Here is a 20,911-nt window from a genome sequence, read left to right on the forward strand (position 1 = left end):
ACACACACACACACACACACACACACACACACACATACAAACACACAAGAAATTTTATGCGAATGGGATCCGTTTGTACTAAAGCAAAGAAACGACGCAGCGGCTCTAAACTTGTTCTGTGGTAGTTGCAAAGCGATGTGTGACCTGTTTTCATGCATATGGCACAGTGAAAGGCATTGTCTACGCGCAGCCGTAAAGATTGCGGCCGCTATCGCCGTACAACTAGTAGAGTAAGCGTAGAAACGTTGCATCAATAAAGAGGTTAAACTGGTCGGTAGCAGCACACGGCTCGGATCCAATAGCCAGAAATCTTTCAGATTCCGTTTGCACGAAGGATCCCGAATAAAAGATGTACAGGGCTTGCAGCAAAACTTAATACACGTACGCATAAATATAATGCATTGGAGGAAATATATTGCACACTTACTGGTTACCACGCCTGGATTCGTGCCTGGCAAATTTCTGTATACAACAAATAAATTGTTGCAACACAATATCACAATTTGGTATTGTCAAAACTTAAACAACATTTCTAGGTGTTGTACTCTAACCCCACACCTCTTCTCTTATCCTCTATTCTACCATTCGCAAATCACTTATGCAGGAGATCATCACATTCATACTTAATTCTTACTCATCACATCATTACTTGCTACTTATCTGTTTCAGCTCGTTGTTTAATTAATTAATAAACTGAAGTGGTCGAGTCAAACATTAGTCCCATTTTGAGGCGCTGCATCATCAGCTTTCTCAGCGTCAGTCATGTCTGGTTTCTCCTGACTTGCTTCACGATTCTGAGATTTGACTGAGTTGTCATTAATGGTTGTTGCATCAGTCGCTTTAGCGACGTCTGGTTGCTCGAGAAACGCTTCTTCACTTTTTGGTTGCTGAACTTCAGCGTTCACGATCAAGTAATTCCTGTGGGCGGTCAGAAATGTTTCTATGTTGTTGGCAATGGTTGTGAAGGAAGGGCGATCACTTGCTTCGAAATGCCAACATTGCATCATGATATCGTATCTGTTGCAAGCGTTGAAAGCACATTTAGCAGTCTAGTGAGTATCAACGTCGATTTTGTTCATTCTAATTCCTATATTTTGTGTTTCCGTGATTTAAATGCATGTGTTTTAGTGTGTCTGTTTGTTTGTTTCTGTGTCCATATGTTTACTTACATGTATGAGTAAATAACTGTAAACAAGTATTGTTAGTATGTCAAGTTTTGTTTTGTACGTCAGCAGCCTGTCTAGCTATACTTCTGTAATTCAATTGCAAACTTTTCGAAAACGTCGAACTTTAGAACTACACCTACTAATGCATGCTTGGTTTGCCATAGTGTATGCACTGTTATTCAGATTTTTTTCTTGTTTAGATTTCTGTCAACCTGTTTGTCTGTCTTCTTATATTTATGTTTGTTTGATTGCATAAACATTTGCTAACTGTTGCCATGACCGTTCTTTCTAGCTGACACAACAAAGCAGACTCTCTGTGCTCTACTGACATAACACAAATTCATTACATTTCCTGTGGGCAGATTTCAGGTTGTGACATCCTCCCGCCACTTGTAATATAAGAGAGAACTTGGCTGTTACCGAGTTCCGAGTATGGTACTTGTGCAAATGTTAGCACCTCCCAAATCGTGACACCATAAGACCACTAGCACAATATGACGATTCGAAACGCATCAATTAAATACATTCGGACTCTAGCATCCTGGTATAGATAAACAACTTACAACATCTGATTGTGTAGTAAATACACGATGAGATAAACTTTCTGGAGCCATCCATTTTACAGGAAGCTCTAACTGCTTGTGTGTACGGTAGTAGTCTTTGCCTTCAGCCAGGGTATGAGCCAAACCAAAATCTGCGACTCGAACATTTGTGTTCCAATCCAGCCTGCAGTAGCAGATAGCATTGCTTTAGTAAATGAATCTAACTGAGATGTGTTAAGCACCTGAATAGTGCAACTTACATGCAGTTTCTAGTGGCAAGGTCTCGGTGAATGATCCATCTATTTGCCAAGTATTCCATACCCTTTGCTATCTGTAGAGCAAACTTTAACATCAAAAAGAGATCGACGATCTTTTCCTAAACAAAATAGATATTATTTGTTATGACACTATAAATCTGGATTCCGTCTGCATCTCAATACATCTTTCATATCGTTTACATGCTCGTTTCTAAGGAACTTCTTTAAGTCACCAAGTTCCATGTAAGGCAAAACAATGACTGGAGCAGTTCCTGGTAATCCGTCCAAGTTGTGTCGTTGCCAGCAAATGCCAATCAAGTGCATAACGTTGGGGTGATCAAACTCTTTCATTTGCAGGCCTTCGCCAACAAAATAATCTATTGCTTTCTGATTATCATTACCTGTAAAAAATATATAAGTTTATTTTTTCATATATCCGCCTTTATACGGAAAATTGCAAAAAGTATAGTCATGTACTCAAGCGCTCATTTGCAGGCACACACACACACACACACACACACGCGCGCGCACGAACGCACGCATATAAGCACACGCACACCTATACGTACTCACAAACACATAGTTTCTGTCTTAACGCGGTAATTTTACTCTAAACAAGGTTTTGAAAATTTCAAAGTCAACGTCGCAGGCACAACGGATGACAGAACTAACGGTACTGTCCGTACGTGCATGCTTTCGGTCGCACGCACAAATCAAAATCAGTATCATAATATCCCTTTTTTGAGTCGGCAAGTCGCTATTCCAATTTCTTCGAACTTCTAGAATCAGACTACAGAGATTTCTACAATTAATGCAATCTGGAAGGTCGCAATCAGTAAAAGGTTTTGCACATTGTCACCATGGCTGTATAGTACACGAGCTTGCTAGCTAGTGCATGTAATACAAAAATGTTAATAATTGCGAGTGTAGTTATAATTCCTAAAGTTTCAAATGTACATTTTTAGATACCTTTATACAGTTAAAGAATAAAACCGCAAAAATATATTTGAATGACCTCGAAGAACTTTCAAAGCGACGACTTCATTTTCGTTCATAACCGCTTTATAGACGGCTGCAAAGTTTCCTGCACAACGATATACTGAACATTTTTCACTCCTTAGTTATCACGTGCTTCTTACCTCTCCCCACCTTCTTCTCTACTTGCAGCTGACTTGGATGGATAGCCACAGAGTTTAGTTCCTCTGTTTGTCTTTCGTTAAACATGAACTCTCGTTTCGTAATACTCAACTCTGGATATTTTTGAAATGAATGAGGTTTAAGTTCTATTACATTCGTATCTTTCTCATTTACTGTACATAAAAGAAGGGCAAAAGTTTGAATAACGTCCAGATACAATCACACTAATTAGCTAACGAACAAGTCAACACCTGTTTCTCTGCTGCTGTGCGTAATATACCTTGATATTAAACGTCCATAGCTACAGCAAATAACTGACATTTTTGCAGGAAATAGAGCCAAAAGAACATAGAAATTTGCGCAGATTCCACAGTCCTCTTCGTCGGTTGCCCACAAAACGTACACATGTGCTACCGCATTTGTACTCACGGCTGCTACAATTATAAATACGAAAGACGCAATTGTTATGGTTTCCTTCCTGTCGTAGTAGATTCTGTTTCGATAGAGAAAGACACCAACCAGCCCAACACTCAGAAGCATAAGAACAAATCCGTATCCATATGACATCGCCACAGTAGCGTTGCTTCGTTCATCGAAACAAAACTTCACCAATGATCCTGTCCCTTTGTGTCCGAGTTTGCTGTTTGCAAAATGACCTAGCCATGCAATAATTAATTGCACTATGACGAGTAAGCAAGTTGCACTAAATCTGAAAAGATTGCTTTGAATTGTTGAGTTTGCGCTTAGTTGTGACGCCAACCACACCGTCAAGATTGAGTAATACACTCCGTTGCAAACGTTAATCAGAAAGTCAAAAACTCGATTATCGCAAACAAAGACTGCATCAGTAGCGACAATGATGTAACTAACAATAATTGACATCGCCGTTATTGCTATTAGCAAGATAAAGGCAAATGAACGAATCTTTTCTCTGAAACGACATGTAAAGGCTCGCATATATATTATGAAGAGAACGAGTAGTGATACCAACACAACTGTAATCATGACAATCATAATACTTGCTGACCAGTCATGACAAATAGAACCTGCACACAGGAAAATGCTTTCTTAGAAAAAGTACAAATTGTACAGTCGTGTGTGTGTGTGTGTGTGTGTGTGTGTGTGTGTACATGTGTGTGTGTGTGTGTGTGTGTGTGTGTGTGTGTGTGTGTGTGTGTGTTTGTGTGTTTGTGTGTGTGTGTGTGTGTGTGTGTGTGTGTGTGTGTGTGTGTGTGTGTTCGCGCGTTTGTATGTGTACGTTGAGTTTGGCTTGCAAACCCCAGAATGTCAACTATTTACAAGTTGTCGGAATTCCGCTCCATTCTTGATTAGCTCCACACGTTATTTTTTCTAAACCTCGAGAAATGTAACCGTCGTGACACGTAATATTCGCGACTGATCCAACCACAGTTTCATTTGCGGTCAAAGAGATATCGCCGTTTAGCACTGGAGAAAGATTCTTGCATAGAACAGCTGAAACCAGGAAACAAAGTCAGTAAGAATGTTTTGCTTACAACATAATTAGACAATAATAATAATTAATTTTTGCGATCGTAATTGATTGTTGTAGACTAATTAATATAAAATTTCCCGAGCTCTTACGTAAGCAATGTGATTCATTTCCGCTCCACTGATGGTCTTCTTGACAAGTCCGGCTTGGAGAACCTTGAAGTATGTAACCGTTGTGGCAGGTGATATTTGCGATTGCCGCAGGTATTGGTCCAGATTCACTCAAGGAGACTTCACCATGGTCTACATTAAGAGTCTTGCATTTCGCAGCTAAAAGTAGAAAATTCAGTCAATCGAAAGTACTTCAAAAATTACTAATTTGGTATTACAAACTACGATGATGATTTTCGACAACAATAAATTACATTGAAGATGTTTTACCTAAACACGTTTCCGTATGAGTCATAATAATTTTACATTTCTTGCGGAATCGTTAAAATTTACTTCAACTGTTGTTTTAAAAACTTATGAACAATCTCCTCTTAATCAGCGTTGATAACAAAAAATACCCGTTGTATGTCTACAAACCTTGGATGTTAGCGTATAGATTAGCAATAAGGCAAGTAAGTAACTGTAATAGATTAGCCACAATACAAGTTGTTCCAAAGTCTGACCAACGAACATTACTAACACATTGAATTTAAGATTTTGCTTTATTTTTGTTCTAAAAATATTTGCTATAAATGATTTCTGATCAATTATAGCTTTGACCTATAGCTAAATATACCAGCTATTAATTATAACTGATAAACTAACTGTTAATTGATACATTAGTTATATAATAATCATTACGTTAATGAGTATTTTACGTTTCTCATAGGCTAAAGTTTTGGTACAAACTGTATATTTAAAAAAATAGATTTAGCTTTTACTGTAGTATTTCCATAATTAGTTAACCAAACATTGTTCTACGTTCTTTTCTACAGACGTTCAATAATATTTATGTAGCATTTCTAGAGTAATTTCAGTTTTAATAATTACAATAATTTTTTATTATGTAGAGTTGTTGATAATTTTGACTGAGAGCAACGTCTGTAAACACAATATTTTAAAAGAGTGTGTGAGCTGGTTTTATCCGATATCCATCAAACCCCGTTCCCTATTTGGTCATTTACTCATGTAATGGAGTAATCCGACAACTTAGTTTCCCTAACCGTGATTCAGTTTGTTGTAAGACTTACAGCAGTTATTTTCTTTTAATTGCTATGCACCCAAATAGCCTACGCTGTATAGTTGTGTCTACTATTTGTAAATGTTTGCATATTAAAGATTAATATTATCAAAAGCGCAAACCCTCGCTGTGTTCTCTAGCATTCGTCCAGCAGCCCTACATATTTGCAATGTTTACGCATTCGATATACACGCAAAATTATCAATCAGTTTGACGTATATAATTCGACTTTGTTCTACGGTATTGACCTAATTAATAATAATATACACGATAAACATAACAGCTACACTCAAATGCAAATTTAAGTTCTTTTGTTTCTAATAAATTCAGTAAGATTGAATTTTAGGTTACCCAAATCACTATTGCGTAAAAAGTTTTTGCAGGGTTTAACATTGTGCGATTTGAACATTAAGGTATATCGATCATGCAAATTTATGCGATTTCAGTGATAGTATCTACGATCTATTTGTTATACTAGTTTACTCTTGACAAACTTTAATATGGAGACTATAGGACGACATCTCGTAATGCAACGTAATGCACACGTCCTTCCATGTTAGGGCCGGTCATTATCTAGTGTCCGGGGGGGGGGGGGAAATTTGTCGATGTCCGCATTTGATGTGTGACCCCTGCAAACTATGCTTGCTAAAAACTTTCTACCCCTACTGTCTGTCGGTTAGCATAATTAAATTATTTATTGACCCTCTATACGTCCATATACATGCAGTTATATAATCATATAGGCATGTACAATAAGAAGTAGTCTGTTTCAGGGCTGGCTCAAGTGTGGTCTAGGTATATGGTTTCTAAGGTTGGTCATTTCCATTCAACCCGCGGACAAAACAAGTAAAGCAGGAATTGCCGCTTTCAGCAATGCAAGTGTGCAAAGCGCTTAGAAATATACTGCTCTTGCATACAATTCTATAGTATACAGATAAACAACCCTGAAAAACTATGACCCCCAACAAAATGTGACCCAAATGCTTAGTGACCCCTGCAAATCACTGAATTTTCAAACTTATGACCCCCACAGCAACTTTGCCAGCTCCTCTGGACACTTAATTAAGAATGACCGGGCCGTGTATCTTCCATGTCTGACGTCTGCTCGTCTGTATGCGAGTGACACGTTTTCCGCAATCGTGTAGATGAACATGCACGTGGTTCCCACAGCTTCTTCTGTAGAACCTATCACTTCTACCTCCCTCTTTGATGACGAAACTTCAATTGCTGATGGAGTGCTCGAGGCCATGTTCACAGATGGAGTAAATATGCCATTTTCCTGAGGTGTAGCTTTCATACAAACGTAATTCAGTATTGACATGTCTGACAAGCATAGCGCAAATAGCATTTGTTGTACGGAATCTATTAGTGTGATGGAAGTTCATTGCACGAAATTGCACCAGTTTTTCTTCGTCAATAATTCTTCTCTTAGGGTAAAAAATAGACTTTACATTATAGAAAAATAAAAGTCAATATATAATTGCACAAATTTTCAATACACCATTATCAAGTTTTACTAGAAGCGTACATGTTGTGTGCTACAAGCACACAAAGTCTGCTGTAACGTGTTGGTCTGCTTTGTAGTTTCTAGTAACTCTGTTACTGTAATGTCTTTCTATAAATGCTCTTAGCCTATCATAGAATAACGTCCATGTAGCCAATAATGTCATATTGTGAAACCATGCAAGTTCGCACCACTACGCTGGAGGTACAATAGCAAATAAATCAATAAATTTATTAAGGGGGTGAACAACTTAGAGCCACCTTTACAACGTAATCGGCTAACCACCACATAAACGTGACTATAATTATTTTAATTAAAAATGTAGATTGTACTTTTTATGCCTTTTGTTGCAATTCTTATGAAGGGGGACAACTGTGTCTGCTCTAAGGCTGGTAACTTATAGACAAAGTGTGTTGCTCATAACAACAAAGAAGTTGGTTCGATTCCAATCCAGCCTTGGGTCAGATGACTGCCCCTGCAGGAGCCAATTCGTAGATTTAAGTTTCCTTTTTGATTAGAATTTGACCAGAGAGGAAAAAATTATAAAGACCTTTCGGGGTCATTAGACTACGGAAGGTTATCAAGCTCATTATCTGGTAGTGTGGGTTCAATTCCCGCCCCTGCTTAACAGTTCTCCAATTCCAGGTAGCGTATATAAGCTGTCCAAATATTTTAGGTGAGGTATAGACAAACTAATTAGATAAACTGATCGTAAGCAGCTTTTTCGGGATACGCCCGCATCGCTGCTTTGAGTGTACGCTTTTGCAAAAATATCTGCCAAAGTCAACTTCAAGAAATTCAAAATCAGCATAAATGGTTCTCACAATAACTCCAACAAAGAGTGTAATTATTGCATATTTGTGGTAATATATAAACTTTGCTGACAGCCTGTAGTCCACACGGTCAATCATGTAGCAATCAAAATGGTCAATCAAAACGCCGTAGAAAACATTCTTGACATCAATGCAACTAAAATTATTGAGCAAACTAGTGCCAGAGGCAGAAATATTATCCGATAGAAAGGTACATGAGAAGTCAAAGTTAGTGGAAGGTTAGAACTATTACCAAGCGGACAGAGTCCACCTTTGCATGACCGGTTGCGTTAATATCTGTCCATTGGAAACACACTAGCGAAGTTGGTCCACTGCATATTATACACGAAGAGCCAAATCCGTTACTACATTCAGCTGACTATAGTAAGCTTCGATAGTTGCAGGACTCAAGTCATGTAGCTAAAACACGTGCAACTCGACGTTTGCCCAATGAAATAAACTAAATAGTCTGTCTAACCTCGTTTCCTTAATTAACCCCATGAGGGGGCGAGGGGCGCGACCGCTAGAAATAGAGGACCACGCGCCACGCCCGTTTTTATGAACACGCCCACTTTTGTAAACACGCCTCCTTTAATTGGCTTCTAATTAACTGATAAAGTAATATCAGTGGCAGATCTAGACTAAAAAGTGGTGTATTTAGATACATATATAGCCGTAGTGTGTGTGTGTGTGTGTGTGTGTGTGTGTGTGTGTGTGTGTGTGTGTGTGTGTGTGTGTGTGTGTGTGTGTGTTTGTGTGTGTGTGTGTGTGTGTGTGTGTGTGTGTGTGTGTGTGTGTGTGTGTGTGTGTGTGTGTGTGTGTGTGTGTGTGTGTGTGTGTGTGTGTGTGTGATTGTGTGTGTGTGTGTGTGTGTGTGTGTGTTCGTGTGTGTGTGTGTGTGTGTGTGTGTTTGTGTGTGTGTGTGTGTGTGTGTGTGTGTGTTTGTGTGTGTGTGTGTGTGTGTGTGTGTGTGTGTGTGTGTGTGTGTGTGTGTGTGTGTGTGTGTGTGTGTGTGTGTGTGTGTGTGTGTGTGTGTGTGTGTCAACAAAGTCCATCAGCCACTGGGTTCGAGGTGGGACTTTGGGTGTCCACACAACAGTTGGCGACGCAGTCGGTGCTCCTGCGAGTACCTGGCCAGGCTCCAGGACTTTGCTTACTACGGCACATAGCTCCTGCGTAGTGCTAAAAAACCCAGCCATCGGGCTGGGGGGCCTAACCGTAACGAACAGCACCTCCTTATCCATTTGCCATTTTGGCACGTGTGTGTGTGTGTGTGTGTGTGTGTGTGTGTGTGTGTGTGTGTGTGTCTGTGTGTGTGAAACTTAACAAAAGCATAGTTCAGGTACATTCAGGCACGTTCGATGTTTCAAATAGTTTGTAATCGTGGTTTAGTATGCGTTCCTGCCACGCATTCGTTCATCGTCAAACCGACGAGTAGAAGATGGTTACCGATTTACCGATTGTCTAGAAAATTAAACTTTACATTTTCTCTCGGTCTGTGAAAATTGACGTCGCGCATGTAAAATCTTCTGGAAAGGTGAGATGGGTGCGACGACCCAGCAATTACACCCATAAAGAGTTCACTGATTGAGTGCCGGTAAGTGTGCAGCAGCCGTTCGTAAGCCACCTGGACCAAATTGTCAGCCGAGAGTTTAGCACGTTAGTGCTTCCTCGTGTTTGTGAATAAAGAAATGACAGATTTTACTAAAGCTGTCGTTCGAAGATATTAGATTGAGTCAGTGTTAAATTTAATACATCCAGGGGCGTAGCGTGACCTCTAGAAATGGGGGGATAAACTTGGCAATGCTACTGAACACGACACTTTTATAGACACGCCCAATTTTTGTTGACTGATGTGGTAGAATCAGTGGCAAATCCAGACTGGAAAAGGGGTGGTGTATATACTCTAGACAGCTTTGTTCCTCACACATATTTACAGTCCACAATCTTTATGACCACCCCTGCAAAATGGAGGGCTATAGCCGGTCTAGCCCATGCCACGCTACGCAAATGGCTGACATCTCTATCTAAAACTCGTAGTAGAGTGAGCACCTACACACTCTATAAATCTTTTAGACATTCCTGTATTTACTCTAGTGACTTACAGCAAACGATTGCGGCGCCGTAACGATCTTGTCCTTCCCAAACTTCGAGTCGACAATCTCTAAGTTTTCTCTCGTATCCAAAGCAGTCGACGACGTATGTCGTCTGTCTTGATCCTCGACCAAAGCGGCCAGGTGAAAGTACATTGTGAAAAGTTTCGTATCCGAGCTGACGACATACTACAATAGCATCGTTGAAACTGAAACCATCACCATGTACGTTGTTCCACTCCGCTTGATAAAACATTTCCACTCTACCCTCAGCGGAATGCTCTCCGTCAAAGAGGCGGACTGTTTTATTATCTATGGACATAACAAACAAGAGAACTTACACATATCAAGCACTCATTCTTGCATAATCACTAACTATATTAGCTATACCATTGACGTCTAAGATTACCATGACATTCTTGACATGAGGTAAGCAAAGATTATCTCTAGGGCAATCGAACTTACAGCGGGCGAAGTGATTATTCCAGCCTGCCAAAATGTCAGTGTGCCATATTAAACGTAGAAGACCTTGCTATGTAAGTCATTAATTTATAAAGATAAGCATGGTTGTGTGTGTCGTGCTCAACCAGATCAGTCTGGTTTGTAAAGTCTATTACAAGTACCGGAAGCAAACCCTGCTTCAGAAGTCTTAGACCATCACGGCTGTCTAGAAAGAAGACATGACTTTACGAAGGATCAAAGTAGATCCCAGAAGCACTGTTTTCTGTAAGTGCTGCAGGTTGTGATGACCTGGAATAATGTCCAGCCACCGTGCAATACCTGCGTGCACTGTGCCCAAAGCTCCCATGACCACCGGAACCACCAGTGTTCGACAATGCCACATGCGGCTTATCTCCACTCGCAAGTCGCTGTACTTCGCCAACTTCTCAGCATGTTTCTTGCCAATGTTGCGATCAGCAGGACAGCTGGTATCAATAAGAAGATAAGTGTTTGTCTTCCTATTTCTGAGACAGATGTCTGGACGATTGGCTTTGATCTTCCTGGCAGTGGGGATGGTGGTATCCCACATCATAGTAATGTCATCCGTCTCCACAAGCCTATCAGGATGATGCCGGTACCATCTGCTCTCCACTGGAACCCCAAAATGGCGACAAACATCCCAGTGAATGATGGAGGCCACCTGATTGTGTCGATCAGTGTAGTCCGTCGGTGCCAAAGCACTACAGCCTGCCACAGTGTGGTCGACTGTTTCCAGGCCTACACTGCCAAGTAGGACTGACATCACGATGTAGAATCTTGCGCTCATAGTACCGAGTCCGAAGAGCTTGGTCTTGAGCAGCAACAACCAGTGCCTCAGTTGCAGCAGGAAGATTCGCTGCCTTTAGCCATCCGTGGGTCTCTTTCATGTCCACAGGCGGTTGCTCAGTGAGACGACGATACTGCCCGTGCATAGGCTTCCCGCTCCAGGACCGCACACGAAGAGAACTGCAACACGTACGGTAATGTCTCGCATCTGTTTCAGGCGCTTGCTCGAAGTCACCTTCAACCGAGATGGATGCATTCCTGTGTAAGTTCTGCGACTTGTCGTCCGAAGCAAGACTCCTCCGCAGCTGTGCAGTAAACCGACAAGTCATGCGCTTGATCGAGTGTGAAGATTTTCCAGAGTCACACTCCAGTATCATCTGCATGAAAGGATCAGAACTGTCAGCAAGGTAACAGTTCAGCCTCACAATACAAGATTGATGTGTCAACTCAATCTGTTGTAACCCTCTACCCCCATCACTGCAAGGAGCGTACAGTCGGTCAACGTCTGCAGCAGGATGGTGGACACCGTGCATAGAGAGGAGCTTTCTGGTCCGTCGATCGAGCTGCTGCAGGTCCGTGCACCCCCCCAATGAATGACGCCAAAACCGTAAGTGAGAACCGGTAGTGCAAACCCATTGATGGCTAGAATCTTGTTCCGACCATACAACTCAGTCCGGAGAACCACCTTCACTCTGCGCAAGTACTCACGACAAAGTCTCTCCCGCATCATGCTGTGCTGAATACCATTACTCTCATCTACACCCAAGTACTTGTAGACTTGACCCGGTTCCAGACAGTTGATTGTGTCCGTTTTTCCTACCGTCACTCCAGAGTTGTGTCCAGATAGCCTGCCGTTGACAAAGTGTGCAACAGCACATTTGTGCAGACCTAACTTCATCTGGATGTCATCAGAGAAGGTACGAACCGTGTGCAACAACCCGTCCAACTGATCAGAGTTTCTGCCATACAGCTTCAGATCATCCATGTAAAGTAGAGGACTGATAAGCTGACGTTTGGCAGTATCACCATGCCCAGTGGTCATCTGGTAGCCGTAACCGGTTCTGTTCAGCTCCTTGCTTAGAGGATTGAGAGCCATACAGAAGAGAAGTGGAGAAAGTGAGTCACCTTGGAAAATACCCCTCCTGATCTGCATAAGCCTTCTCTTGATCGTACTATTCCCGCAAGAAAGCACCATCGATGTCCTCCAACTCTTCATCACACGTGACAGGAACCCACACAAGACTGGACTGATCTTATGCAGCTGAAGGCATTGGAGCAACCAACTGTGTGGCACGCTGTCATAGGCTTTCTGGTAGTCCACCCAAGCCATGCTCAAGCTCTGGTGCCTGGTCCTACAGTCTTCGGTAAGCAGCTTGTTGATCAACAGCTGATCCTTTGCACCAAAAGATCCCTGTCGACAACCCTTCTGCTCCGGAGCCATGATGTTTCTCTGATCCAAATGCCCTGCAATCCTCTGCCTGATGACTGAGGTGAGGGTCTTATAGAAGACAGACAGACACGTGATAGGCCGGTAATTTTTGGCCTGGTCAGTCTTGTCATTCTTAGGAATCAGAGTGGTTATTCCTTGAGACAACCTGTCGGGTACAGAGTCTGGATTCTGAACCAGCAGGTTGTAGTTACGAGTCAGATCAGTGTGAAGACACGTGATACGCTTGACCTAGAAACCATAAACCTTGTCTGGTATTATTATTATTATTATTATTATTATTATTAATATTATTTTTAGTTCAGAAGTACGATGCCAATTGAAAGTGATCTTCACTTGTGGAGCACTACAACTGCGATTTCCGTCTGGACCATGAGCACATACGTATGCGTAAGTGTTAGCAGACAAACAAAAGGGGTTTGACTAATATTGTACTTTGATGTTTATTGATTTAGTGTAACCGGCTGCATGCGACTGGCACTGCCACGATAGGCAATCTCTTGTGAGATGTCGGTCGCAATACTTATTGAAAGTTTACTTGCAGTTAATACTTGCAGGATTTACAGTGTTTTCTGTTGCCAGTGGCAAGTCTGTATAAATCGTTCTCAAAACCACAACATTATTTATCTAGACAGTCAAGGGTAAGAACGGAGTGAAGCGAAGAGATATCAAGGAATAAGTAATTTTTATGCCTTGCTGTATGACTCTCTTATGCAATAAATAATTGTTAAGCATTATATTGAACATGATTGTGATGCTTGACATTCCAACCTCGAAAAATTTACGCTTATGTGCAGTACCTAAACTTAAATAGCTTATATATCGTGCACAAAACGGCCCGTGCATATGCTTATCGATCGTACCAATTCGAGAACTCACCACATTTGATTCCTGCTAGTGAATTATGACCACAATATTCTTCAGTTTGTTCTTTGAATGAGCATTCTATCAGTGATGATTCGTTACCAGTACAATTAAAATAGCTTGCGAAATGAGATATATTTTCGTGCTTGTAGGAATAATTTGTAACCGATGCAACAGCTTTGGGGTAATCCATTTCTCTGCACGCAATGTGAGCATAAGCAATATTCCAGTTTTTGCCGCAAATAGGCCACCAGTCGTTTCTAAACACAAGAATATAAATAAATATATGTAACACATATCGAAGGATTTAAGACTTTGTTTATGAACATATACGCTATACCCTCACTTTTGCTTACTCACTTGTATCGCAACTGAAAAGTTCCTTCTGCCGACGTGGGTCCGCCAAGAATTCTCACACTTGCTGTCAAGAAATAAGATAAATTATTACATTACTTTTATGACCACAACCGCGCATACAAAGAGACACATGCACACGCACACACATAAATACACACTATAAGCTGGTGTTTAAAAGTAAAGACGCTGAGATAATAGCAGAAAATCCTGCTTACAGATACTGTTGTAGTTACTGTAATCACCATTACCGCAAATGATTGCTGCATCTTTACGACGTTCGCCCCTCCAAACATTGAGTCGACAATCTGTAAGTTTGCTCTCGGATCCAGTGCAGTCGATGACGTATGTCGTTTGTCTTGATCCTTGACCATCATAGCCTGGTAAGCTTACATTCGTAGCTCGTACGTAGCCCAGCTGACGACATACTACGTTAGCATCTTTGAAACGCCAACTATCACGATTGACGTTGTTCCACTCGGCTTGATAAAACATTTCCACTCTTCCTTCATTTGCATGCTTTCCGTCACTTAGGCGGACAGTTTGATTATCTATACATATTTGAGAAAACGTAGACACATCGAACCACCAATTCTCACACGAGGACGAGGTATGCGCTATAGCATGCGCGTCTGTATGGTCAGAAAGACAAAATGTGTAGAGCGATTTATCGATTTCAGGAGTTCCGTAAGTAGAATGGCAAATAGCTTATATTATTGCAACGCACACACATTGACAGTAAATGATAATAGAAAGAGTGTGGTCAACTATTATTAATTTAAAATTTAGAAAGTCTATTTAGAATTACCTTCAAGATCTCTGGTATCCAAGTATAATGCCGCATGCGATTGAATTTGCGTTAGCAGCCAGACAAAATTGTTTGAGTAAGATGGCACTTAGATGTTTAGTGATTTAGTGCAACAAGTTAGGTTTTGTACAGCCACTGCAAGACATCTCCAGCTAGATGTCAGTCACAATGCGTTATTGAAAGACTACTCGCAGTATTATACTTGCAGTGTTGTTAACTAGTTGTCAGTGGAGAAACTGTATAAACCGTTGTCATAACAACGAGATTGTATATGGCTCATGAAGAATCAGTACGTAAACTCTATGAGCTTGTTAACTGAGCAATATAGCGCACCCGATACCGTCTGTTTTGATTGCATAAAACGAGAAACTCACCGCATTTAACTCCTGCTAGTCCATTATCTCCACCACAATATTCCTTGTTTCGTTCTTTGAACGAGCATTCTACCAACGAAGATTTTATTCCGGTACAATTAAATTCACTTGCCCAATGAGATATATTTTCTCCTTTGTAGAAATAATTAGTGAAAGATTCAACAGCTTTCGGGTAACCCAATTCTTTGCACGCAATGTGAGCAAGAGCAATGTTCCAGTTTTGACCACAAATAGCCCACCAATCGTTTCTAAAACATTATTAACAAATTTAGGCAAAATATAGATGGTAAGACTAAAACGTACACATAATCAATAATAGCATTTGGTCACTCACTTGTATTTTATCTCAACCGTCCCTTCTGCTGACGTCGGTCCGCCAACAATTCTCACGCTTGCTGCAGTAAACATAAATTATCTCTTGCATAATTAATTAAGCACACAGCACGCGCACGAACACGCCCACAATCACAGACGTCAAATTTCTCCAAATACGCGTTTCTCTTACACCAATATCAATTGCAAACTATTTCCTAAAAGGGCAGGTTGGGTAATAAAAACTCCTATTAAAAATTTGTCGCTAACGCAAACACGGCCATCAACATCTATCGAGCATGGATTGGGCTCTCACTGTCAGTTGTTTCATTAAGCATGCAAATTTACATGTACAGTGCCATTCAATTCCTACCGAAACGTGATGCCATAAATAGTTTTATTATTCTAATTAACAATACCAAAGAAATCAACAAAAACTTCTTCTAAAGTAAATAAAATAGTGAAATGATATTTGGCAATTTGAAAACAATGATTGGTGACGATTTCAGAAACTGGCTTCTCAAATATTTTATTGAGTTTTTTGTTATTGTCTCAAATATTTAAGTTTGTTTTACTGTGTTGAATAATTTATGTTTCATAAATGAATATTTTTGACAGATAGCTTAGTCTATACGTTATAAGTTCCATATATGAATTTCTCATTTGCAATTCTCATTAAATGAGTGGATGCTAGTTAATGAGACTCGCAGTCATCTGAATTTTGGATTTTACTCTTTATTTTTCTCCTTCTTGTATCAACCCAGACATTAGAAAATTATGCTAATTACATAAGAAGAGCATTAAGTAAAGAAGGTAACGTCATGTTATAACAAGTGTTAATAAATATAACTGAATTAAGACTTTCACGTCGGGACACATTTTTGTCTAATCCGTCTTGGCCTTATTAGTTCTACTTTGTAGAAATTGTACTGAAATCTTTGCCTGCGGTATTTACGTAATAACAAGAAAGTCTTTTTGCTTACAAAACCAATCATGGACTAAATGATACTCTTGCGTTTGTTGTTGCGTTTTAACGCTACTCACATAGAAGAGTTGTTGAGCACTAATTTCATTGTTTATTGAATAGTGCTCAAAATTTCTTCTAGACTAAAGACACTAGCTAATATATGGAACTGAAATTTTCTGTGTTTATGTTCGCAATACAAGGCCATTTCTTTGTCCGTTCGCAACCAAAATCGTTAAGCACACTCAGCGCGCAAAGGAGAAGAATAGTTTAAAACTCAAATAATTATGAACAAGACCCCCTCTCGAGGGTCAACCCTCGCGCAAATTTCTCGATGACTCAAATTGCGCTACATATTGTAGTTCATTCTAAAACACGTCCACACTCGTCCTGTGTAGACTGTACATGCCATCGTCCTTCGCAAAGCTTCAAGCCATCGAATATTTCTTGCTGATTGCAGCGCTATAGCTACTCTTCTAGTGCTTTCGTTTCTCTTCAAATTCAGATTACATTTGCACCGAATTCAATCTACACGTCCTGAACCAAGCGCTACATGGAGGTTGTGTTAATCTCTATCGAAAAAAGTACGAAGACCAAGCAAGATTCGTTTTCATTCAGCACATCTGGTACCTCGCAACAAAGATTGCAAGTGACGTATCCACAGACGTTCAGATTCCGTCAGAAAGAGACAATATCTTGTCTGTAGGAAGGATAGGGCATGCATCTTGTAGACCATAAAATAACTAATAGAATTTATAATTATTTGGTTAAGAAATAGAAATAGTACTCTCACAACAAGTACACTGAACTCTATGACTAGTGTTTACAATTAAATATAATTACGGTATATATTTTAAATTGCCATATAATTGCTTTTACAAGGTTGATTTTTAAATTGCATAAAATCATTTACAAACAATACAGCATGCGCTGTAAATGACTAGCATTGTTAAGAGAGAAATGAATATTTAAAGTCCAGAATAGGAATGGGTAGAGACGTCAATGAACTTGTACAGTCGTGGCACGGCACTAGCAAGCGTTTCGATCCGGCTATATCCGGACCATTTTCCAAAAAGTTGACTTTCGCCAATCGATGATAAATTAAAGTAAACTTCCAAATAGGGTATAGCTGACAAAATATAGTAGACATTTCATATCTTAAACTCGCTGGACCTTTAATGCATATTTCTGGATTTAATCGTTTTAGAGAGGAGAAGGCTGGAAAGTGGAAGACAACGAGAGAGCCGCTTGAACTACAACATCCGGGACATCGACTAATAAGTATCAGGGATTGTTATAGCAGACACCACATGATCAATACTATCCGAGCCAACCTCACTAGCCTCTGAACTTCCATTTTCAAAAACCGTTATTTAGATAACACAAACTTACGTCTCATATGGTTGTCTTGGTTTAGTTAACGAGTAGCCATTTCTCCACTAGGTTTTTTCACTAGTGTAAAATGGATTTGCCCTACTAACACGAGTGAAGTCTAAGCTTGACACTGCTTTTCAATTTGAAAGTAAACTAGAGTAATGCAATCTGCGGTGAATCCAATATTTGTGACCAAGTTTGTGGTTGTGTCTCGTACAATGAGCATTCGCACTTGCAGGTATTTTAGATGCACGATAAAAGTTCAAAATTTTTCATAATCATGATTTTCGGATCCTGTAGACTAAAACGTATACCTTTCTCGTTTTATTAAAGTACGTACCAGGGACTCTGATAGATCAATTCACATAGAAAAACGTTCCTCAAACGGAGGTCACGTGCTTCTAGTGCCTCAGCGCCAACGGTGCCTCCACCTGTATCCGCTTAGCCTATGCCAATTAGATATAAATTTGTTACCGTCTATTAATGATGTTGTTTTATAGGAATACATTATAATGTTGTGCTCAACCAAGATCAGTCTGGCTAGTCTGGTCTCTTGAATCATGGCTGTCTAAACAGAAGACACGACTTGACGTAAGATCCGACTTGATCCACGAAGCACTATTTTATTAAGTGCTTCAGGTCGTGATGATCTGAAATATCACAGGGTACGGTAGTACTCTGTATGTAGGGATTGACCAGGTTATGGAGAGTTGTGGGGGCGTGGTCGCCTTTTTTATTTTGCACGCTTAGAAAACATAGTAAATGAAGACTAAAATTTATCAAAATTAACAAAAAGAAAGGTTTGTACGTCGTGTACTATATTGTATTTTTGGTCACTAATCATCTAACAACCTAGAAACAGTTATTAGCCTCGCAGGCCCATTCGCCAGTTTTGTTCTTCTTTCTTCTTCTCCTTCACGGATCTTTTTGTACGTTAGGTGTACGGCTGTGAAACTCGAGAAAACGCTTTAGGATTACACGAACTCTATTCTTTTGGTGACTAGAGAAACCAAAATCAATTTTAATTAAAAATTGTGTTTATTTCAAGCAGATTTGATCCAGCGACCGGCATCAACGCTATTGCACAGTTCGGGCCAATCACGGAGCAGTATTTGCGATTGCTTGTGCATGGCAACAAGAGACAATGGACGAAGAGCCAATCAGATAGGCCAAACGCGTTTATGAAAGAGTTTATTATCAAAACTGTGTAATTCGATCATGTTTGCCATTGTCCTGTCTGGTCTGAAATTGTTTGCGATCTGCGTCGCACACAGGTGGAAATTGACAAATAATTACGTCACATAGCGATTATACGAGACCCCAACATTTGCAACGCATATCCCGTCTGTGATAATCTTTGGCTTTGACTACTAAGCCAATTTCTATTTCAACTGCCGTTGCATATTCAATTATACATGCACAGAAGAAAGAACAATGCAAAGACACTAAAACTTAGAATCCCTACATTGTGAACCAGCCTTAAGGTGTACTCAAGGAGTGCTAGCAGTTGTAGACGTCTGATTACGGTTATACGTTTTGACTGTTTGATATAAGAGGTCTGGGTCAAGAGAAGACTAAGTTAATTTCGTCTGTAGGCCTCGCACAGAGTGGTGGTCGCTACTCACGGAAAACGGCGGGATAAAGTCGGATAACCCTCAAAACGTCACTCTATAACGAATCGTCTTGTCTCATACAGACAATAATGAACAATGGTCCTGGAAACGCGGAAGTACGGACCAACTCACCTATGCATGAGAAGTCCACCTGTAAAAATCAATTCACAGAAGCAATTCTTACAAGCAATTGTTTAGAGAACATTAAGACACATAGCAGCACAGAAACAAAGCCAAGAAGGTATAGAGATGTACAAATTCGCCAATGGGCGGCCCTTAAAATTTAGCTTGCTCCTTCCTCTGATTTCTTAATGAATCTAATCAATTTTTATGCCGGATCATTGTCGATGGTTGCTACGGCCTTGCTGAGTGTTAAGTTTCAATTAAATTATCTGAAGTAGCTGGAAAGAAGCTAGGTTAATGCATTAGAAAACTTCGACGGTAGCAGTTGCTAGATCACAAATTTGCTAACACGATAGACTGTACCTTCTAGAAATCCTAATATTGTTCAGAGCATCTGAACCTTAAAAAATTGTATATACGATTATGCACGAAATTACATTTAGGAAGGGCTTAATTAAATTCATTATTCAAATTCTTATAACATAAACACTTACAACAACGAACTCCTGCTTCTTTCCCATTTCTACAGTCTTTGACTCCTTGGGAAGGCAAAGACCAACACTGCCGAATACTTTTCTCTAATCCAGTACAATTAATTATAAAATTTTGATGTAACCATCCTCTTCCGTAGCGGGCGTTCGAACGAAAATTTGAAACTCCATCATATCCCAGCTGACGACATACAACCATTGCGCTTTTCAAGTTCCATGTATCATTGCAAACCGTTCCCCATCTATGACGACGGTATACTTCTACTCTTCCTTCGTGCACGACATCGCCACCGAGGAGGCGCACGCTTTCTCCTTCTACATGGATCAAAACAATTTACTTTGATTTAGCAGTGTCGTATGCTATGAAATGCAGGCAAAAGGTTGAATGTTGTTCAGAAACGCCAGAAACCTAATATCTATTATAGCACTTTTGTTTTTAGTATCACCGACATTTTAAATGATATTTCTGTTGTATGCCGTTTATGCTTCACAAAACTTTCAAATTTCGTTTGCACTGCTATTAGAGTGAAGCTAAAGAGCAAGCATATCGGTGCTTCTTCGAAGTTTTACACGATTCTTTCAAAAAGGGTTTCGTGTCTTACGATGTCTTTAAAACTAGTTCCGATCTCAAACTACAAAAGCAGTCCATTAGCTAGCGTTGGTAAAATGCGTCAACATGCAGCGATAGAAGGTTGTGTGTGTGTGTGTGTGTGTGTGTGTGTGTGTGTGT

The 20,911-nt window shown here is 40.1% G+C and overlaps 2 protein-coding genes across 3 annotated transcripts in view; both read right to left on the reverse strand.

Moving 5' to 3' along the window:
• Nucleotides 1-457: 457 nt before the first annotated feature.
• On the reverse strand, nt 458-15,534 carry LOC134183112 (uncharacterized). 2 transcript variants are annotated; one of them, XM_062650576.1, is made up of 15 exons: nt 15,305-15,534; nt 14,374-14,673; nt 14,129-14,189; nt 13,784-14,028; nt 10,204-10,503; nt 4,705-4,881; nt 4,402-4,575; nt 3,354-4,148; nt 3,105-3,275; nt 2,981-3,049; nt 2,149-2,366; nt 1,969-2,084; nt 1,730-1,892; nt 1,514-1,650; nt 458-1,017 (listed from the first exon to the last, which is right to left on the reverse strand). In XM_062650576.1, the coding sequence occupies exons 2-15, from the start codon at nt 14,615-14,617 to the stop codon at nt 708-710; spliced, it is 3,180 nt and encodes a 1,059-aa protein (XP_062506560.1). In that variant the 5' UTR covers nt 14,618-14,673; nt 15,305-15,534; the 3' UTR covers nt 458-707. The 2 variants fall into 2 exon arrangements, with proteins under 2 accessions (XP_062506560.1, XP_062506561.1); XM_062650577.1 differs by lacking the exon at nt 10,204-10,503.
• The window catches only part of LOC134183637 (scavenger receptor cysteine-rich domain superfamily protein-like), a 22,905-nt gene continuing 17,224 nt past the window's right edge, over nt 15,231-20,911 (reverse strand). Inside the window, exons 6-8 of the mRNA XM_062651221.1 lie at nt 20,185-20,496; nt 15,639-15,699; nt 15,231-15,552 (exon numbers count right to left, since the gene is read on the reverse strand). Coding sequence (XP_062507205.1) covers nt 15,231-15,552; nt 15,639-15,699; nt 20,185-20,496 — 695 coding nt within the window. The remainder of the gene's footprint in view (nt 15,553-15,638; nt 15,700-20,184; nt 20,497-20,911) is intronic.

Source organism: Corticium candelabrum, chromosome 8 (assembly GCF_963422355.1).
Source record: "Corticium candelabrum chromosome 8, ooCorCand1.1, whole genome shotgun sequence".
NCBI classification, from domain to species: domain Eukaryota; kingdom Metazoa; phylum Porifera; class Homoscleromorpha; order Homosclerophorida; family Plakinidae; genus Corticium; species Corticium candelabrum.

Bases quoted from the DNA above. Each gene is read 5' to 3' on its own strand.
- LOC134183112 (XM_062650576.1), bottom strand. From the start codon at position 14,617: ATGTTTTATCAAGCCGAGTGGAACAACGTCAATCGTGATAGTTGGCGT. The intron at 14,029-14,128 runs GTGAGTAAGCAA...TCTTGTGTTTAG, and splicing joins ACTTTTCAGTTGCGATACAA to AAACGACTGGTGGCCTATTT. The intron at 2,367-2,980 runs GTCATTCAAATA...TATTTTTTACAG, and splicing joins CGCTTTGAAAGTTCTTCGAG to GTAATGATAATCAGAAAGCA.